Source organism: Rhipicephalus microplus, chromosome 10 (genome assembly GCF_043290135.1).
Source record: "Rhipicephalus microplus isolate Deutch F79 chromosome 10, USDA_Rmic, whole genome shotgun sequence".
Classification (NCBI taxonomy): domain Eukaryota; kingdom Metazoa; phylum Arthropoda; class Arachnida; order Ixodida; family Ixodidae; genus Rhipicephalus; species Rhipicephalus microplus.
The window spans coordinates 13,440,918-13,456,311 of NC_134709.1; the positions used below are offsets into that span (position 1 = coordinate 13,440,918).

Genomic DNA, 15,394 nt, shown 5'->3' on the forward strand with positions numbered 1-15,394 from the left:
AGTGAATATTGCGGACATCTGAGGCGCAACATCAGTGCGTAAGTATCAGATGCTTTGTTGATTAAGTAGAAAATGCATAGATACGTAATTCTCAAGACCCTAGGGTTTCTTACTCTGCACCTAAAATGCGACGCTATGCACGAAAGAAGGCCGACAGAAGAGTCGACTACACTTGCTGCGAAGGATGCAGTTACACAGTCATTGATAATGCGTTTTTAGGTAGTTGTATATCTACGAGCTAAAAATAAGCGACAACTCATTTTTTGATACCGAGTATAGATGATCTGCACGGAAAATATTTATTGGGTGAATTGCACTCTTTGGCTATTAACACTTTTTTTTTTATTAAACAGTCATGGAAATAATATGGCATAACTAGGTGTCTGGTGGTCAGTCCAGTGTATGGAGTCTTTCGTGATCACTTGTCGGTGCGCTGCACAATCCTGCTTCTCAGTTGTCCTGGAACTGAAATAACAGCGCGAACAACGGGAGAAAAGTGTAAGCATAAGAGTTTTTGAGCACTAACGTAAAATGTCTCCCAACACATCTATATGAGGACCTGAATCGACGAAGCGTAGTGTTACTTCTTGTTTGCTATATTTTTCATTGCTGTTAATACGAAATTTTTTAATAAAATGTACACTAGGATTTCAGGTGGAGTTTGTAGGCTCGTCTAAGCAACAGTTTTCAGTGCTGGAATTTTAAAATGAAAAGCTTGCTCGTGCGGGAAAGGGATCATCTCGTAGTCAAGATGAAATGCAAATTGGACGATTAATCACTTTGAAAGGAATAAATCAGTAACTAGGTGACGAGTTAGAACTGGGCGCATATTAAATTGAACCCACTTATAACGATACCGGTTTTAACAGTATATCTGTAAAACAACGAGACACTGCGGCACCGTCAACATTTGTATGCATTCTGTGGTGAAATAACCCGCTTACAACAATGCCCGCATGCCGCATTATCGGTGATAACAATGAATTTTAGCAGCAAGGTGTCCCTGCCGAAAGATAATGGAACACGAGATTAGTGGAACGAAATAAAAGGAGAAATTCAAGCTGCTCAACCCATGCCCACAACTCCAACGTTCCTCAGGGCCCCTTCGTATTCACATTATGCTTAACCGCATAGTAGTGTAGTAGTGGGGCAAAGCTCACTTTTTAACTCCACTACTGCACAGGAGCGGCGATGGCTTCTGTTAACACTTTCGGGCATTCAGTTTGAATGAAAAACTGACTCTTGAAAGAGCTTCGTCGACTGAAACCCAAGACGGTGTGATGAATATGCTCTATTGGGCTTGTGGAAGTCCCGTGAAAGCATTCGAATTTACAAGGATGTCCGAAAAAACCGCAGCGTCGCCATTCGTATTTCCTATGTTTGTTGGCACATCCCATATAACATTATAGTTTACTCACAACAGCCCGTCATCCGACTATTTTTTTTTTGTATAACCCGTTTATGAAGAATATAGGTTGTAAAAATGAAATTCTCGTGGCACTTGGAGTATTGATATAAATGAGTTTGAATGTAGTAAACCAGCGCTCACTAAGGACAAGGCACCAGAGTAAAAAAAATCGGACGAGTGCAGACAGGTAATCTTGCTACTGCGAACAATCGGTATGGACAGGAAGCAGTTGTGCACCACCCTACTGCCCTCATTATGTTCTTCCTTCTATTCAGGCGTCTATCCCTCAGTTCAGTTTTAGTTCTGAAGTAACTGTTGTCTATAGTGATGAAAATGTTTGACAGTGTTATTTGATGTTTCCTCACACGACACTTCAACAAGTACCTTTGAAGTGCTTTACGAAGGTGGGACATGTTCGACTCAGTATGAAAGTCTGTGGTGGTGCGCTGAAGGCGCCTTTCAATCCTGAAATAATCGGGTAAGGGGCCAGTCGTGGCTTTGTATGTGTCGCACTTCGGTGGTGCACGTTAACCGACTGGGGGAAATATCTTCTGGGTCTATAGGTCAGCCGGAGTCGAGAGAAAGGATTATTACATTCATTTCACACGGCTTTCGTCATTGTGCGGCGTTGTGTGCACGCACGCGCACACTTAGCGAGGAAAGTAAAAGCGGCACAATTCTTTCGTTAATAAGTTGAAGTGTGTGTAAAATTATGAATTAACCCGCACGTGCGTAGTTCAAGTAGTGATATGCGAAACTATAGATCGTCTTTTTCAAATACAAAATCGAAACCAATCTCTCGCAGCACTTGTCGACTACAGTGCTCAGGTTTGTGTGATTCGGACCCGCAGTACCCACGTGAAAAAGACTCATGAGAGCAGGAACCCCCGTGTAAAAATGCGCATATTTCCGAGAAGAGGAGGAGAAATAAAAAATACGGGCACTATATGATGAATTTTGTGCCAGCTTACCTCAAGAAGACATCGTTTTCTCGCCTCTCGTGCCTGGAGAGAGATAGATGAATGAAACGGGGTTTGTTTTTATACGCAAGACGACTAACAGACAGGTTATGTTGGTAGCGTTACTGCAATCTTACCATATGTTCTGGTATCCTCCAACGGTAAGTGTTCACGATGCAATCCTTGCACTTCTTCGCGACTTCCTGAAATATGCAAGCAGACGACGGAGCGTGCTTCAGCTGTAGGTTGTAACAGAGCAGGAAAGACTGCGGAATCACGTACAGTCGGTCAGCACGCTAAATAGGAACGCTCATCAGCCTGGCCTTTACCGTCGGGAACTGACGCCTGCACCGCGAGGTGTATCTCGGTATGTTCGCAGCTGCTGACGATAGGTGGAGCGCAGCTCGATTTGACTGATCGCCTTCTCTTTCGCTTGCGTCTACTGCGGAAAGAGTGGGCTCGCTATTAGCGTTTTTTTTTAATGTCTGTCCCGCATTCCTGTATCGCAAAAGCCTAGCGTTGTACTGAATGGCGTATGTCACAGCCGCCACCACGTTATGGGGCGCCAGCTATGGAAGATAAAAAAAAGCACAACTAACAAACTTGTAATCTATGTCATCCAAGATTGCGGGTGTGTGCCTCGCCTCTATCTAAGCCTACAGTAACGTTCGCAAGAATCGGACGAACGCCATTAAGTGAAAGCAACATATTGTCAGCAATGAACGACCAAACAGTGTCAAAAACTGCTACAAAGGCTGTTCTAGACTTTATAAAAAGCACCGGACTAGATTCTAGACTGTAGGGTACTATACTAAGTGGCTACTGTGCATACGCACCACCTCTTCTTGTCTCCATCATCACCCTCCATCCCTCTTTCCTTCCCCTTTCCCTTATCCCCTGTGTAGAGTAGCAGGCTAGAGCGAACTAGCTCAGGCCGACCTCTCTGCCTTCTAATAAATTCTCATTCTCTCTCTCTCTCTCTCTCTCTCTACAGCATCGATCAGTTAAATATGGCTCTCGAAAATGGTGCCTAATCAACAAGATTACCTCGCTGTTGAAAAATAATGACACGAATCTAAACCAACCAGCCACGGTGGTCTAGTGGCTGAGGCACTCGGTATGCTGACCCGCAGGTTGCGGGATCGAAGCCCGGTCGCGGCGACCGCATTTTCGATGGAGGCGAAAGTGCTTGAGGGCCGTGCGCTTAGATTTAGGTGCTCGTAAAAGGGGCCGTGCAACACCTTTTGAGCATGGTCAGAAAACGCTGCCGATCGGTAGTAGAGGCTCCCGACAACAGGTGAGCCAAATAATATAGCACAGCACGTGGCCTCGAATTCACAATAAATTATCAGTCAGCTAAAAATTGCTTTCTCTTCTCTCGACAAATCACGTTATATGCCCAAAAATCGCACGCCAACGAGCCATCTGTCAGCCATTGGTTTATTTGAACATGGCTCGCTCGCTCGTTGCAGAGATCGCCGCGGGAGGCCGCTACTCGTCCGTGCGTGCGCGCGCGATCACACTGAAAAAGCTCCGCATTCGAAGAAAAAAAAAAACGAGAAAAGGTGCTTAAGGTCGCGAAGTGCGCGTGACGTTTTTCTGTGGCCCTGCCGTCCCTCCCTGTTTAGCTTTCAGCGATTTCGTCGGGACTGCGATTGCAGCATGCGACAAACCTTTGTAACTCCACTCGCACTGGACGGACTCTTAAAATTTTTGCGGCGTTGAAATCGTGAGGCAATAAGATCTTCCAGTGAAGTCATTCCGTGGTTACTTGAAAAAGTGTTTCAGGGCCCCTTTAAACTCCTCAGATAATCGAAGTTTCCAGAGCCCTCCACTACGGCGTCTCTCATAATCATATGGTGGGTTTGGGATGTTAAACCCTAACAACTATTATTATGAAACTATGTCACGCTTCTCAGAAAGAATGACGAAAAAATAGCATAGCGAATGCCGGCCTACTACCCTAAAATTCTTATTGTTAATGCTGTAGTGGGCACCAAGTAAGTGTGCTTGCAGCAGTTACCCAATAAGTGTTTAGAAAAGACTCTGAAAGGCCGTTCTTATAGCTTTCGTTGTGACTGTGCTGCGCCTTCCGCGCCAGCCTGGCGTTTTTTATGAATCTGAAGTAAATCAAAGCATCAGCTATCGAAACGAGGAAGGATGGTGTACTAGAAAAGAGCGCACGATGACCACTTGATACATTCAAGGTGGACTGAAACCGCCTTCGGCGGTGTGGCAGAGTTTTCCGTTTGCGTGTGTGCGAAGTTCACACCCAGTATTCCGGCATACGCAAATCAAACAGTACAAGCCGGTCCAGGCCAGGATGCAGAGTGTTCGTGCTAAGCTTGGTGGCAGCTTTACGTCATGCTTTAGTGAGTAAACCGTTTAAAGATATGTTCTGAACTGTTGCGGCGTGTTTCTAACCATCTCGTAACCAGTACATATTTCGGTAATCAAAACATGACGCCGTGTTAGGTGCTATGAAGAATATTTTGTCGAGCGCACTTAAAATATGTGGTTAAATGGACCGACAACTGGTCAGAACGCGTGTTTAGATCCTATTAGAAATGAAAGGACCACGATATGTAGTGACTGATTCTAGCGTTTTTTTTTTCGAGTTGTGAGTAGGATTTCTATTTTTAAATCGTGCTTAAATTTTTTTACAAAAACCATTATATCGCGCAGCCTATAGTGGTAGAGCCTTGAAATTGGATTATGAAATATGGAATAGATCACTTTGCTATACGTATAGTCGTTAAGTTTGATACTGTCCTGCTCGCCAGTCTTCAAATTTAGAGGATGTATGTTATTATCCAGCCCTGCCCGATTCTATGCTGCTTACGACGTGAAAAGAGTTGCACGGTGAGAAGTGGCGCTACAGTCGCGGCCGCAAGAGGAGCAAGTTCGCGGAGTGCACTTGCTCCACTGCGCGCGGAGTGCTCGCACGCGTTGTAAAGAACCGCGCTCGAATATATAAGCTACTCGCGCGCTCACTGTTTGCAGCATGCGAGTGTATACGACTTCACATTCGCTTCTGATGTAAAAACTGTGATTACAAATGTTTCGTGGCGTTTAACACCTTACCATTTCGTGACCAGACTCGCTGACCGGTAAGCCTTCCATTGCACCAAAAAGACATAGGCACCATTAAAATTGTTTGTCGGTTGCTTTCGACTGACGAAAATGACAAAAAAAAAATCCCCAACAAGTTAGACTAAATGGCGTGTTCTGCCGTTACTGCGATTTAAAACGCGCTAACTTTTCGAGTCTTTTGAAAAATACTGAATACATAAACATGCACTCAAGGACATGACTAGTTTTCATGTAGTTATATCGCACAAATTTCTAAAAAAGCACTACAGAAACATGCTAAGTGTTATGCTCTCAATGTCAGGCAACTAAAGTTTAGATCGGGTCGCTATAGTATTGATAGACTACTTCAGGGTCCATGCGTCGTTTTAACTCTGAAAACGTGATCGACGACGCCATATAGGAGTTGGCCTCATAGCACGTATTCTATGCTCAAACATCATCAATTATCCGTACTTCGGATGTCAATACAATAGAGATAAGACGCGGCTGGGAACTGCAACATGTACTGCAAGTATGGTTCTTGGCTATCTGTTGTAATCCCCGAAACTTTTTTTGTACACAAAGTCCTTTCGGTAACTTAGATCACCAGACTGTATTACGAAAAAAGACGTAGTACACATAGTTTGCTATGTTAACTTCACATAGACGTAGACGACGTGGAAGTCCGCAAAATGTACGGTGCAAAGGTTGTGCCGTGCTTACCGGTTCTTGTATCTTCTGTTGGCACTCTTCAATCAGGCGGTACTTCAGGTTGTTCTGTGACGAACAGTAGCGTGAATCAATGTAAACGAAATTGTGCATAATTAATAATTATAATCAGACTATTAGCAACTAACTCTCTGAAGTGGAGGCTTCGTAGCCAAAAAACGTTTTCCGGGGAGGGGTGCTCGTTTTTAGTGTCGGAGAAGACATCCCCATATAATGGTCATTTTTCGATCTGTATGTTATGGCGAAAAAAAAATTCGTGGGGGGGGGGGGGGGCATAGCTGCTTTCTGGCTACGCCTCTGTTCAACATTTAGTAACGGCGAAGTAATTTTCACGGCACAGTTGGAAGATGCTTATGGATAGAAACTGGTGCACTAGAAACGTCACAGTTTCGGGCATGAAGTGGTGATGGTTACAAAGAAGAAAAAAAAAACGGGGGTAGCCGATATCCTAATTGAAGAACGATGAAAATCGAGTCGTTCGCAAAAGATGATTTGCTAAGCGCTCCACCAGAGGTGTGTGAGAGTCACAGTATGGTTGCCTCGAGAACAGACGTCCACTCAATATTAGGTGGTGTGGCGCGATAAAGATATTCGCGCACATTAAGGAGGGTGGCCAGCTGACGCCAGGTGGGAAACTTTAGAGATTTTTTTCTGGGAAAAAGCCTTCTGAAAAGAGCGCCTGTCGCCGTGAAATTTGTCGAAAAAAACGACTATTTTATGAAAATTCCAAGGTACACAGTATACTGAAAGCAGAATGCGTAACATTAATCTTGGTATGTGTTCAGAATTGTGTTAAGTTATTGTGTATTTTATGTTATGTGTCATTATTTGTCAATCCATACCTGTCAATCCACACAAAACGTCTCACTTTGTACGTGTAAATATGAACTGACCTGACTTATTTGAACTCGGGCTCGAATATTTGTGACTGATGAACTGTCGATTTTTGCAACGTTTGCACATCTTGCATTCGACCATGAAGTATAGTCTGTGCCTAGTTCGCTTTAGTAATTTATCTTTCGTTGGCTAGCGAGGAGGAGTAGCCGGAGTGGCCATACAGGCACCAACCTTCTTTATTCATAATTTTAATAGAGAAAAATCCGTCTTCTTGCAGAGGCCCCCCATTGGCCGCTCGATGACAACCATGCTATACTGCTCTTTTGTATGCAATGAATGCAGCGCTTCGAGAAAAATGTCGGTTGAAAAACTAACTTCTTTGTGCTACACCCTGGATAATTACCGCAAGTGATAGTGTATGTTTTGTGACCGTAAACGAGGTCTGTAGCCAAAGGCAGTGCCGTAGCCTCCCCCCCTCCTCCTTACGAAGTTTGGATGAAGAGCTGTGTTTTACCAAGGACAAATAATAAAAATAAGCATTTTTCGATGCAGGCAAAAATGCTGTAGGCCCACACGGCTCAGATTTGGGTGCATGTTAAGGAAGCCCAGGAGGTCGAAATTTCCGGAGCCTTCCACTACGGTGTCTCTCATAATCAAGTGGTGGTTTTGACACGTTAAACCCCCCATATCAATCAATCGATCAATTAAAAATAGGCGCTTTCCCAGACATTCAACAAGTGCCCCCCCCCCCCCACCCCCTGCTCCCGAAAAACATTCCTGGCTATGAGCCTACCGTAAACAATCAACTTGTTACAGAAAAGCTGTGGAACCTAGGGTCGCAAATGCAGACTAGGATAGCAACCGAGAGAAGTTACTACAAAATACTAAAGCAGCGTTCGACTTTCTCAACTTGGAAAGTAAGGAAAAGAGTTCATGGAATCTCACTTGGACTCATGAAATTGTAAGTACAACGGAAAGAAGGTTTTAGAGAGAGTGCGTGGATATACATTGCATTGAACATGCAAAAAGTGCTATAAGAACTGGAAAAATTCAGAAAAACGTGAACACATAAGCGATATTTTTTTTTATTAGTTTGTCCCATTTCATTGCGGAGCTTTTGAAATATCAAAAATATTATAGTTGGCATTGTAATATTGACATATGGCGCATAGATTAGTAAAAAAAACGGAACGGGTGAAACCGTCCCATTGTAATAATAATAAGGTAAGTTGCACTAAAACTTGATGCGACTTGCTGATTTGCAAAACGAGTTCCAATTTAAGCAATCAGCACGCGCTGTCTTGAACGGGAAAAAAATATTCTTACCCCAGAGAGGCATTTGCGGTAGAGTTGTTGCACCTGAAATCAGTCATGCGGGGAAAAAAAAAGTAGTCGAAGTTACACTCCAATAAATAAAATGATATTTGCCTTTAGTGATCAGAGAAAAGTGCTTACGTCCAGCGAATGCACCTCGTTGGCAGCGTCGTTGTCGTTCATGTATTCCTCGGCACACTTTCTGCATCGTTCAATATCCTCCTAAAAAAAAAAAAAGCAGCCAAATTGGTCGAAAAATAATTGTTTGTGTTAACTTCCTCTGTATGCTATGTTGAGCCTGTTATACCACGGTGGCACGGGCAGAGGCACTTTATTTTATGTTCTTTTATCACTGCCTCACCATAATTTTTTTTTTGTATGCTAGGCTCACCCCGACTGTTGTACCTTCACCGTTTGCTTATGTATAATTCAGTAAACAGATTTATTAGAGGGAATACAAAGAACACGTGCTGAGGCAAATATAACTGCGCGAAAATATTTTTGTGGCGTGCGAACTACTGTGTAAACTAACTCGAACTCTGTTAATTTGAAGTCAGTTGAACCGATCAATTTGATCTCAGAAAGTGATAGAGGAACGACGGAAAGGTGTAAATAATCAGTGAATGCGCTGACGAGTATGTGGCGGCGGCACTATACGATAGTCAAGTGCGTTCACCCAGGCCGGTAGTCCTCAAAAAGCACAAAAGACTAACTGCTTTGCGAGCCGATGAGCGACAGGGACGGTGTTCCAGCAGCATCTGCACACAGAGCGGCTGATCTACCAATAGCCACGACGCGCCAGAAAGTGTTTGTATCTCAGAGGCAAATCGAGGTCCGCGGGGAAGCAAATAATCTTTGTCTTCTTCGGTGGTGCAGTGGTGGTCACTCCAATTATTCTTGGTTATGCCATTGTGAAGGCACGTGGCCACTTAAGTTGATAAAAAGAAAAAGGCGAAACTTCCACTAAGTTGCGCAAGGCCTGAAACATCGAAGCTGGACCGGAATCGGAAGTCTAATCTAGTTGCTTCTATGTCGTTGCTAAGCTCTTGCTAGTTTGCTAGTCTACGTAGTTGATAGTAAAGAGGATGAAGAAGTCGCGCGTCGGTCCATGATAGTTTACTGCACGTATCGCGTAGCCAAGTCCTCACGGGTGGCTTAAACAGCTTCGCTGTTAAAACGTGGTGCTAGCGGTCTTCACGTGCGTCGATACATGGTGGCCGCACTATGACACTCATGAAGGCACGCCGCGTTCGCACGCCCTGAATCAAAATCTTACCGGTTGTCTGAATCTCCGTGGGCAAGCGTCCTTGACTCTTTCTCTCGGTGGTTTCTGCAATGAAAGGTCACGCGAAGGTCAGGTGATCCGAATGACATCCGTACGTAAAGAGAACTAACTCCCGTTTTGCTGTATTTATGCAAATGGCGACAGCTAAAGCTCAGCAACCAGAGTAACAGTGGAGTGAATGTGCCTAATGATCTGCGATAACGTCTTGACGAACTCTTACGTTATGTGTGAGCATTTTGTTAGAGTAAATGATTGTTGTGTTCACCGACGATACACCATTTTCATTGTTGTTTAGAGGAAGTCGTGAAAGCTTACGGTACATTTTTTCATTCGAGATGATTTCCACAGAAACGCGAAACAAAGCAAACTCTGCAATCGTCCATGGCATTACATTATAGTTTTACTGATAATTTCCACGAGCCTTACAAGGGGTTGTGCGATGCCGAGCGGCTGCACCGCTTAGCGTACTGGCACAATGCCTGTTCAGGGAGCCCTGGGCTACTTTGCCACAACTCTCCGCGATCAAGTGATTAGAGATGACCTGTGAACGACGTAACAATAAACGTCGGAAGCTGCGTTCCATGTCATCGGGAGCACCCGTAAAGGCAGGAAAGCGCGTTACCTATGCTCCCTTCCTGATTCGAGGTGTTGATTAGGAACAAGCGAGTCGCACCCCATGTTTATCTCAGTATTTCTTTTTTCGCTTTTTCGTCTGGTGCCTGATGATAAAAGATGAGTGGTGGCTATAGGCGCGATAAGAGGTAATTGCGAACTCACCCTTGGCATGCAGACGCTCCGCACCTGTGCCTCCTGCGGGAGAAAGTCGTACATTACGTAGATAAGATTACACTAGGTCAGAGACTCGGATGAGAACAATCGATTCATACACGATGGATCGTTAGCACGCACATAAAGAGGCCGAGGCTGAGCTTATGCAACTTTTATTTCGTAGTACTAGAGCTCAGCAGTGGAGTAATTATGTTGATTGGGAGCAAAAAAATGCTAATTCTTTCTTACACGGACGTGTACAGTTTGTTATGTAACATTAGGTGCAGTGTTTCATACACGTAAGTTCTAAGAAACGAAATATCAAATGGCAAGCTTCCAACACTAATACGAAACAAAGATGTCACGATTACAACGAGGACACGCTATCATGCCACAGCTGTTCACGGAGAAATATTATCTAAGTAAGCAAGGAGTAAGGAATAAATAATTAAACTTTCTCTAGAGCATCGCAATGCCATTGGGCAAAGAATATGTGCAACTTTAGACAGTTTGAATCCAGAATAGTAGATATGCTGCTAAGTCATAGTACTGCAAAAAAAAAAGTGTAATCATTGCAATGATAAATATAGAGCATTCGATGAGATATCCCATTTTACTACTGACAATGCCTTGTTTGTGATGCTTATACATACTGAACTTTACGAAAAAAATAAACCTCCAAGAAAAGTAAGATGACAAATCAACGGACATAATGAAATTTTCCTGCTTTTCAGAGCTGTTTGCTTCAAGTTCAGTAAAGTTGCAACCGGTCTGCACTGTCGTGCACTTACGTATGCGTAGGATGCGTCTTCGTGCAGGTTGGACTTCTCGACGCAGGCTTCGCACTGCGCTTTCTCCACCTAAACGCGACAAATAACGAAAGCGCGAGGGTATAGACGTTGTCATCATCGCATCAAGGGTCCTCTATATCACTTAGGCGTAGCTTTTCTATAGGGCAGCGTTGTGGAAAAAAAAAAGTAAAGTGAATAGAGACTTACTTCCTGGTACTTATAGTACCAGTCGCACGACTTTCGAAGCAGCTCTTTTCTTGAGGGCTGAAAGAGAAATTGCGAGGAGAACATTTCAACGCCGTTAAACTTAATCATTCCACCAGATTAGCCGCGTGATCTCCTATTGTTGATGTAGATCATAGGCGTGGTCTGAGGGAGGTGGTAAGGAGACGCAGTGGGGGTTCTCCTCATACATTGTCTTTGCGCAGGGTACTAATCGTAGGGACCTCAGTGGGAGTTGTTCAGGAAGGGGGATCACTGCAATGAAACATCCCCGTCTTGACATCCCCCCCCCCCCCCCCTGTTCCTGAACAATCCTGCGCGCGCCTTTGAAGCAGATGGTTAGCCTCTACTGTGTAAGGAAGTCGAATAAACTTGACGCGTTCAAATGACTGAACCTGTGGTCAGGTGCGCGTAATCAGAGATAAATAGAGGACGATAACAGAAAGGAACGAAGTTTAACGCGGCTGATCCCAGTTGGCTACCCTTCACCGGAAAAAAAAGATTGTGGGAGAGGAAAAAAAAATGTTATGGCATGAATCGGCATGCATCTTTTCATATGGCGCTCATCATTTAATACGTTCCAAGTCGATAGTTTGGAAAGCTCGTGTCATAAAACGCGGCAGCGTTGTTATCATGCCCATTCAGATACCGAATTTCGGTTACTGAAATATGGCAATTTTCTACGTGTAACAGGCCGTTTATGTTGTCTCCTTTGTTGAGTGCGTAGTCTCACAACTTAAATATATCATAGAATGTTCAATACCATTTGCATTAATTTAAATATGGTGGTAAAACATAGTGCTCTATATTCTTCTACTAAACTATAACTAAAATCATGTTAGTGTTTGCGTCTTGTCCTTGGGCAGTGATCGTGCTCTCTTGTTTGTCCGTGTCAATCTCTGAAACATTACGAGCCTACTACGTTCTCGACAGGACGCTATGAGTCAATCTAGTATAGGCGCGTGTCATTTGTAGCTCGAAAGCGGAAGAGTTGCGCAAAGCGCGAAATAGTGCTAGCACGCAAGGTTTATTATTCTTGACAGTCAAGATAGAGCTGTATTTTACCAATTTTGTAGAGTGCATATCGAAATTTCAAAACGAAAAAGAAATACACGGGATCAAGTAAAAAAAGTAACTCACCCGAGGCATGCACTTCTTTCTCATGTTCCACACCTGAGGAATAGAAAATAGAGAAAGATAACCATACAGCATGGAGTTGTTATTCATGAATGCTCTAATTTTTGTCCCTACGTCTTCGGTGAGCCACTCAATAAACGTCTGTGCGTGCCCGTATCTATCTATCTATCTATCTATCTATCTATCTATCTATCTATCTATCTATCTATCTATCTATCTATCTATCTATCTATCTATCTATCTATCTATCTATCTATCTATCTATCTATCTATCTATCTATCTATCTATCTATCTATCTATCTATCTATCTATCTATCTATCTATCTATCTATCTATCTATCTATCTATCTATCTATCTATCTATCTATCTATCTATCTATCTATCTATCTATCTATCTATCTATCTATCTATCTATCTATCTATCTATCTATCTATCTATCTATCTACGACTTTTAGTTTTCCTGGCCGTTTCGATAATGGTATCGATACCAAACTTGGTATCTATCTATCGTCCACGTCTGTCTGTGTGCCTGTCTGAATCAAACACTTAAACAAGCGTTAACTGTATAAATAAAGTCACGCTAACCGAGCGCTGGTGGCTCGATGCTACCAGGAGGCACCATAGCGCTATCTTGCGACGTTAAAGAAAGAAGTGTGCAAAACAAAAATAGAATGCTATGGAAATAACACCAGTAACCTCAGCGGTGTTTTCAAACACGGGTTTAGACTTTTACAATCATATTTACGTCTGCAATAAATATTTCAGAACCTGCCAAATGAAACAAATCTAACTAGCTTCTCAATATACTTCGTAAAATAATGTAACTCAAGGCTACTACAAACGTTACACAGCCTATCTCCCCATTATGTCTCGGCATTCTCTTTTGAAAGTTTGGTTCAAATTATGTCAGACACCCTGTAGAAGTACTGTTCATGAACATTTTTATTTTCGTATTTATCGTATACTACATCAAGCTACCTCTTTTCGTCTCGTTCTAGTAATGATTTCGCCTCCACAGTCACTGTTATGTAATCTTCTAATGCGTTTATGTAGGCATACGTATGCTCTATGCCATATCACCTCGAATTACGTTGGGTAGTTAATATGTGTGAGAATTTCTTGTCGTTATGCCTCCTTAACTAAGGCCTGTCACGGGGCTTTTATGGTCTTTTTTAAATAAAATAAATAAATAAATAAATAAATACTCAGTGTTCGGCTACAATGCTTACATCTTCGTACTCGAACACGGCTGGCAACGTGTAGTTATCCACGCACTCTTCGCACTCGTGGACTTCCTCCTGCGCCGAGGCGATAAGAGAAGGCGAGGTGATCGAGAAAGTCGAGCGTCAAACAACTCGCAGCGCGTTTTACAAACTACACACTTACCTGTTCGATGAACCTCCACTTGCATAGTCGCCTGATGCGGTCCTTCGGGTAGGCCTGCGAAAAACGTGGTTAAGGGTCTGCTGTTCATTTACCTGCCAAATTCAAAACATTTTCTTTCAAGCAAAACGAAGAGGCGATCTACATCGTACTGATTATTATTATTATTATTATTATTATTATTATTATTATTATTATTATTATTATTATTATTATTATTATTATTTACATACACGAAGTCACAGAGAAATGAGGGGGAGAGTAACCTGGCTATTTCCACCACTCTTTCGGGGGGAGGGAAGAGAAAAGGAAGATAGTGGGAAAGAGAGGGAAGAAGAGATGCAAGTAACGAAAAAAGAAATGACGGAGACTTACTCAAACATAAGTAAGCACGAAATAAAGAAAACGTCTGTACTATTATAGTACAGAAGTGCTAAAAAAGGACAAGAAAGCAAGGAGCGCTACATGAGCGCTAATATTGCGCACAACACACTATGCTCTCTTGTGCACATATTATGTTATGCAAGAGCTCCTCGTGTCGCACACTTTGTCGTCCCCTTTTGCGCTTCCACTATGTAAGGGTCTTAATTCAATCAGTTTTTCTTTCGCATCTCACTTTCGTTCTACTATTACGTGAAAGCGACAATCGGGAAAGAAAGAGCGCCCCGTGATAGGCCAACCGTACACACTAGTTGCGGAATATTCATTTGGCTGTTCTCTTTCTCTCTTGCTTACAGTAATCAGACGGAAAGGCTTGCTGATTGGTTCGGCTGCGTAGTGAAAAAATTTGCGCACAGCATACGAAGTTGTGTCCTCCTGTGGTGTCGATGCCCCTTAAAAATATTTTTGAAAAATTCTAATCGGAAATTAATTTTCTAGGTGGAATCGGTGGTGTGTGCAAAATTTCCCACTGTGCTTACTGTGGCATTTGTACTGCCACGCTGGTCCACACATATGGGTATTGAAGCTGCTCTATACTGATATCACGTGCCGGAGCCCTCGCATTAACGTGTAATATTCTGATTGTGTACGGTGCAAGCTCATAACAATTGCCAGCTCAGATATGGCAGCCGCGCGAAGTGTGGTCCTGGCTTTTGCGTATTATTTTGTTACGCAAGGCCCATTGCGTGCCTATCATTGAAGAGGGTGGCTGATGAGTACAGAGTGCGGAATACGTGCGTTAGAGCACTGAAAGCAAGTTGGCAGAAAAAAAAAACGAAAGCAAGGAAAATGTCCTTAGGGTAGTAGTTGAAAAGAGGCCTTCGATAGGTTGACTCTAACATTACCAAGACAAGAATATGAGAAATACCTGGACGGCAACGTCGCTCAAATCGTGTTGAGACAATTGTACTTGCCTTAGTTCGGGCAGTATTTGTTTTATTTGGTTTTTTTATTGTTGCTTCTTCTATAAGTTGCTTTCATTTTGTATTCATTATTTCATTTTAATTTTTATTTTTCTGCGTTTTTTACTTTAATGCTGCTTTAT

General features: G+C 42.9%; 1 protein-coding gene across 1 annotated transcript in view; it reads right to left on the bottom strand.

The window, feature by feature from the left end:
- Nucleotides 1-319: 319 nt before the first annotated feature.
- Nucleotides 320-15,394, bottom strand: part of LOC119180854 (uncharacterized) — a 54,973-nt gene continuing 39,898 nt past the window's right edge. The window contains exons 11-23 of the mRNA XM_037431993.2: nt 13,912-13,965; nt 13,755-13,823; nt 12,526-12,558; nt 11,371-11,427; nt 11,164-11,232; nt 10,382-10,414; nt 9,596-9,649; nt 8,461-8,541; nt 8,332-8,364; nt 6,163-6,216; nt 2,505-2,570; nt 2,380-2,412; nt 320-465 (exon numbers count right to left, since the gene is read on the bottom strand). Of these exons, the coding sequence (XP_037287890.2) occupies nt 451-465; nt 2,380-2,412; nt 2,505-2,570; nt 6,163-6,216; nt 8,332-8,364; nt 8,461-8,541; nt 9,596-9,649; nt 10,382-10,414; nt 11,164-11,232; nt 11,371-11,427; nt 12,526-12,558; nt 13,755-13,823; nt 13,912-13,965 (651 nt within the window). The 3' untranslated portion in view covers nt 320-450. The remainder of the gene's footprint in view (nt 466-2,379; nt 2,413-2,504; nt 2,571-6,162; nt 6,217-8,331; nt 8,365-8,460; nt 8,542-9,595; nt 9,650-10,381; nt 10,415-11,163; nt 11,233-11,370; nt 11,428-12,525; nt 12,559-13,754; nt 13,824-13,911; nt 13,966-15,394) is intronic.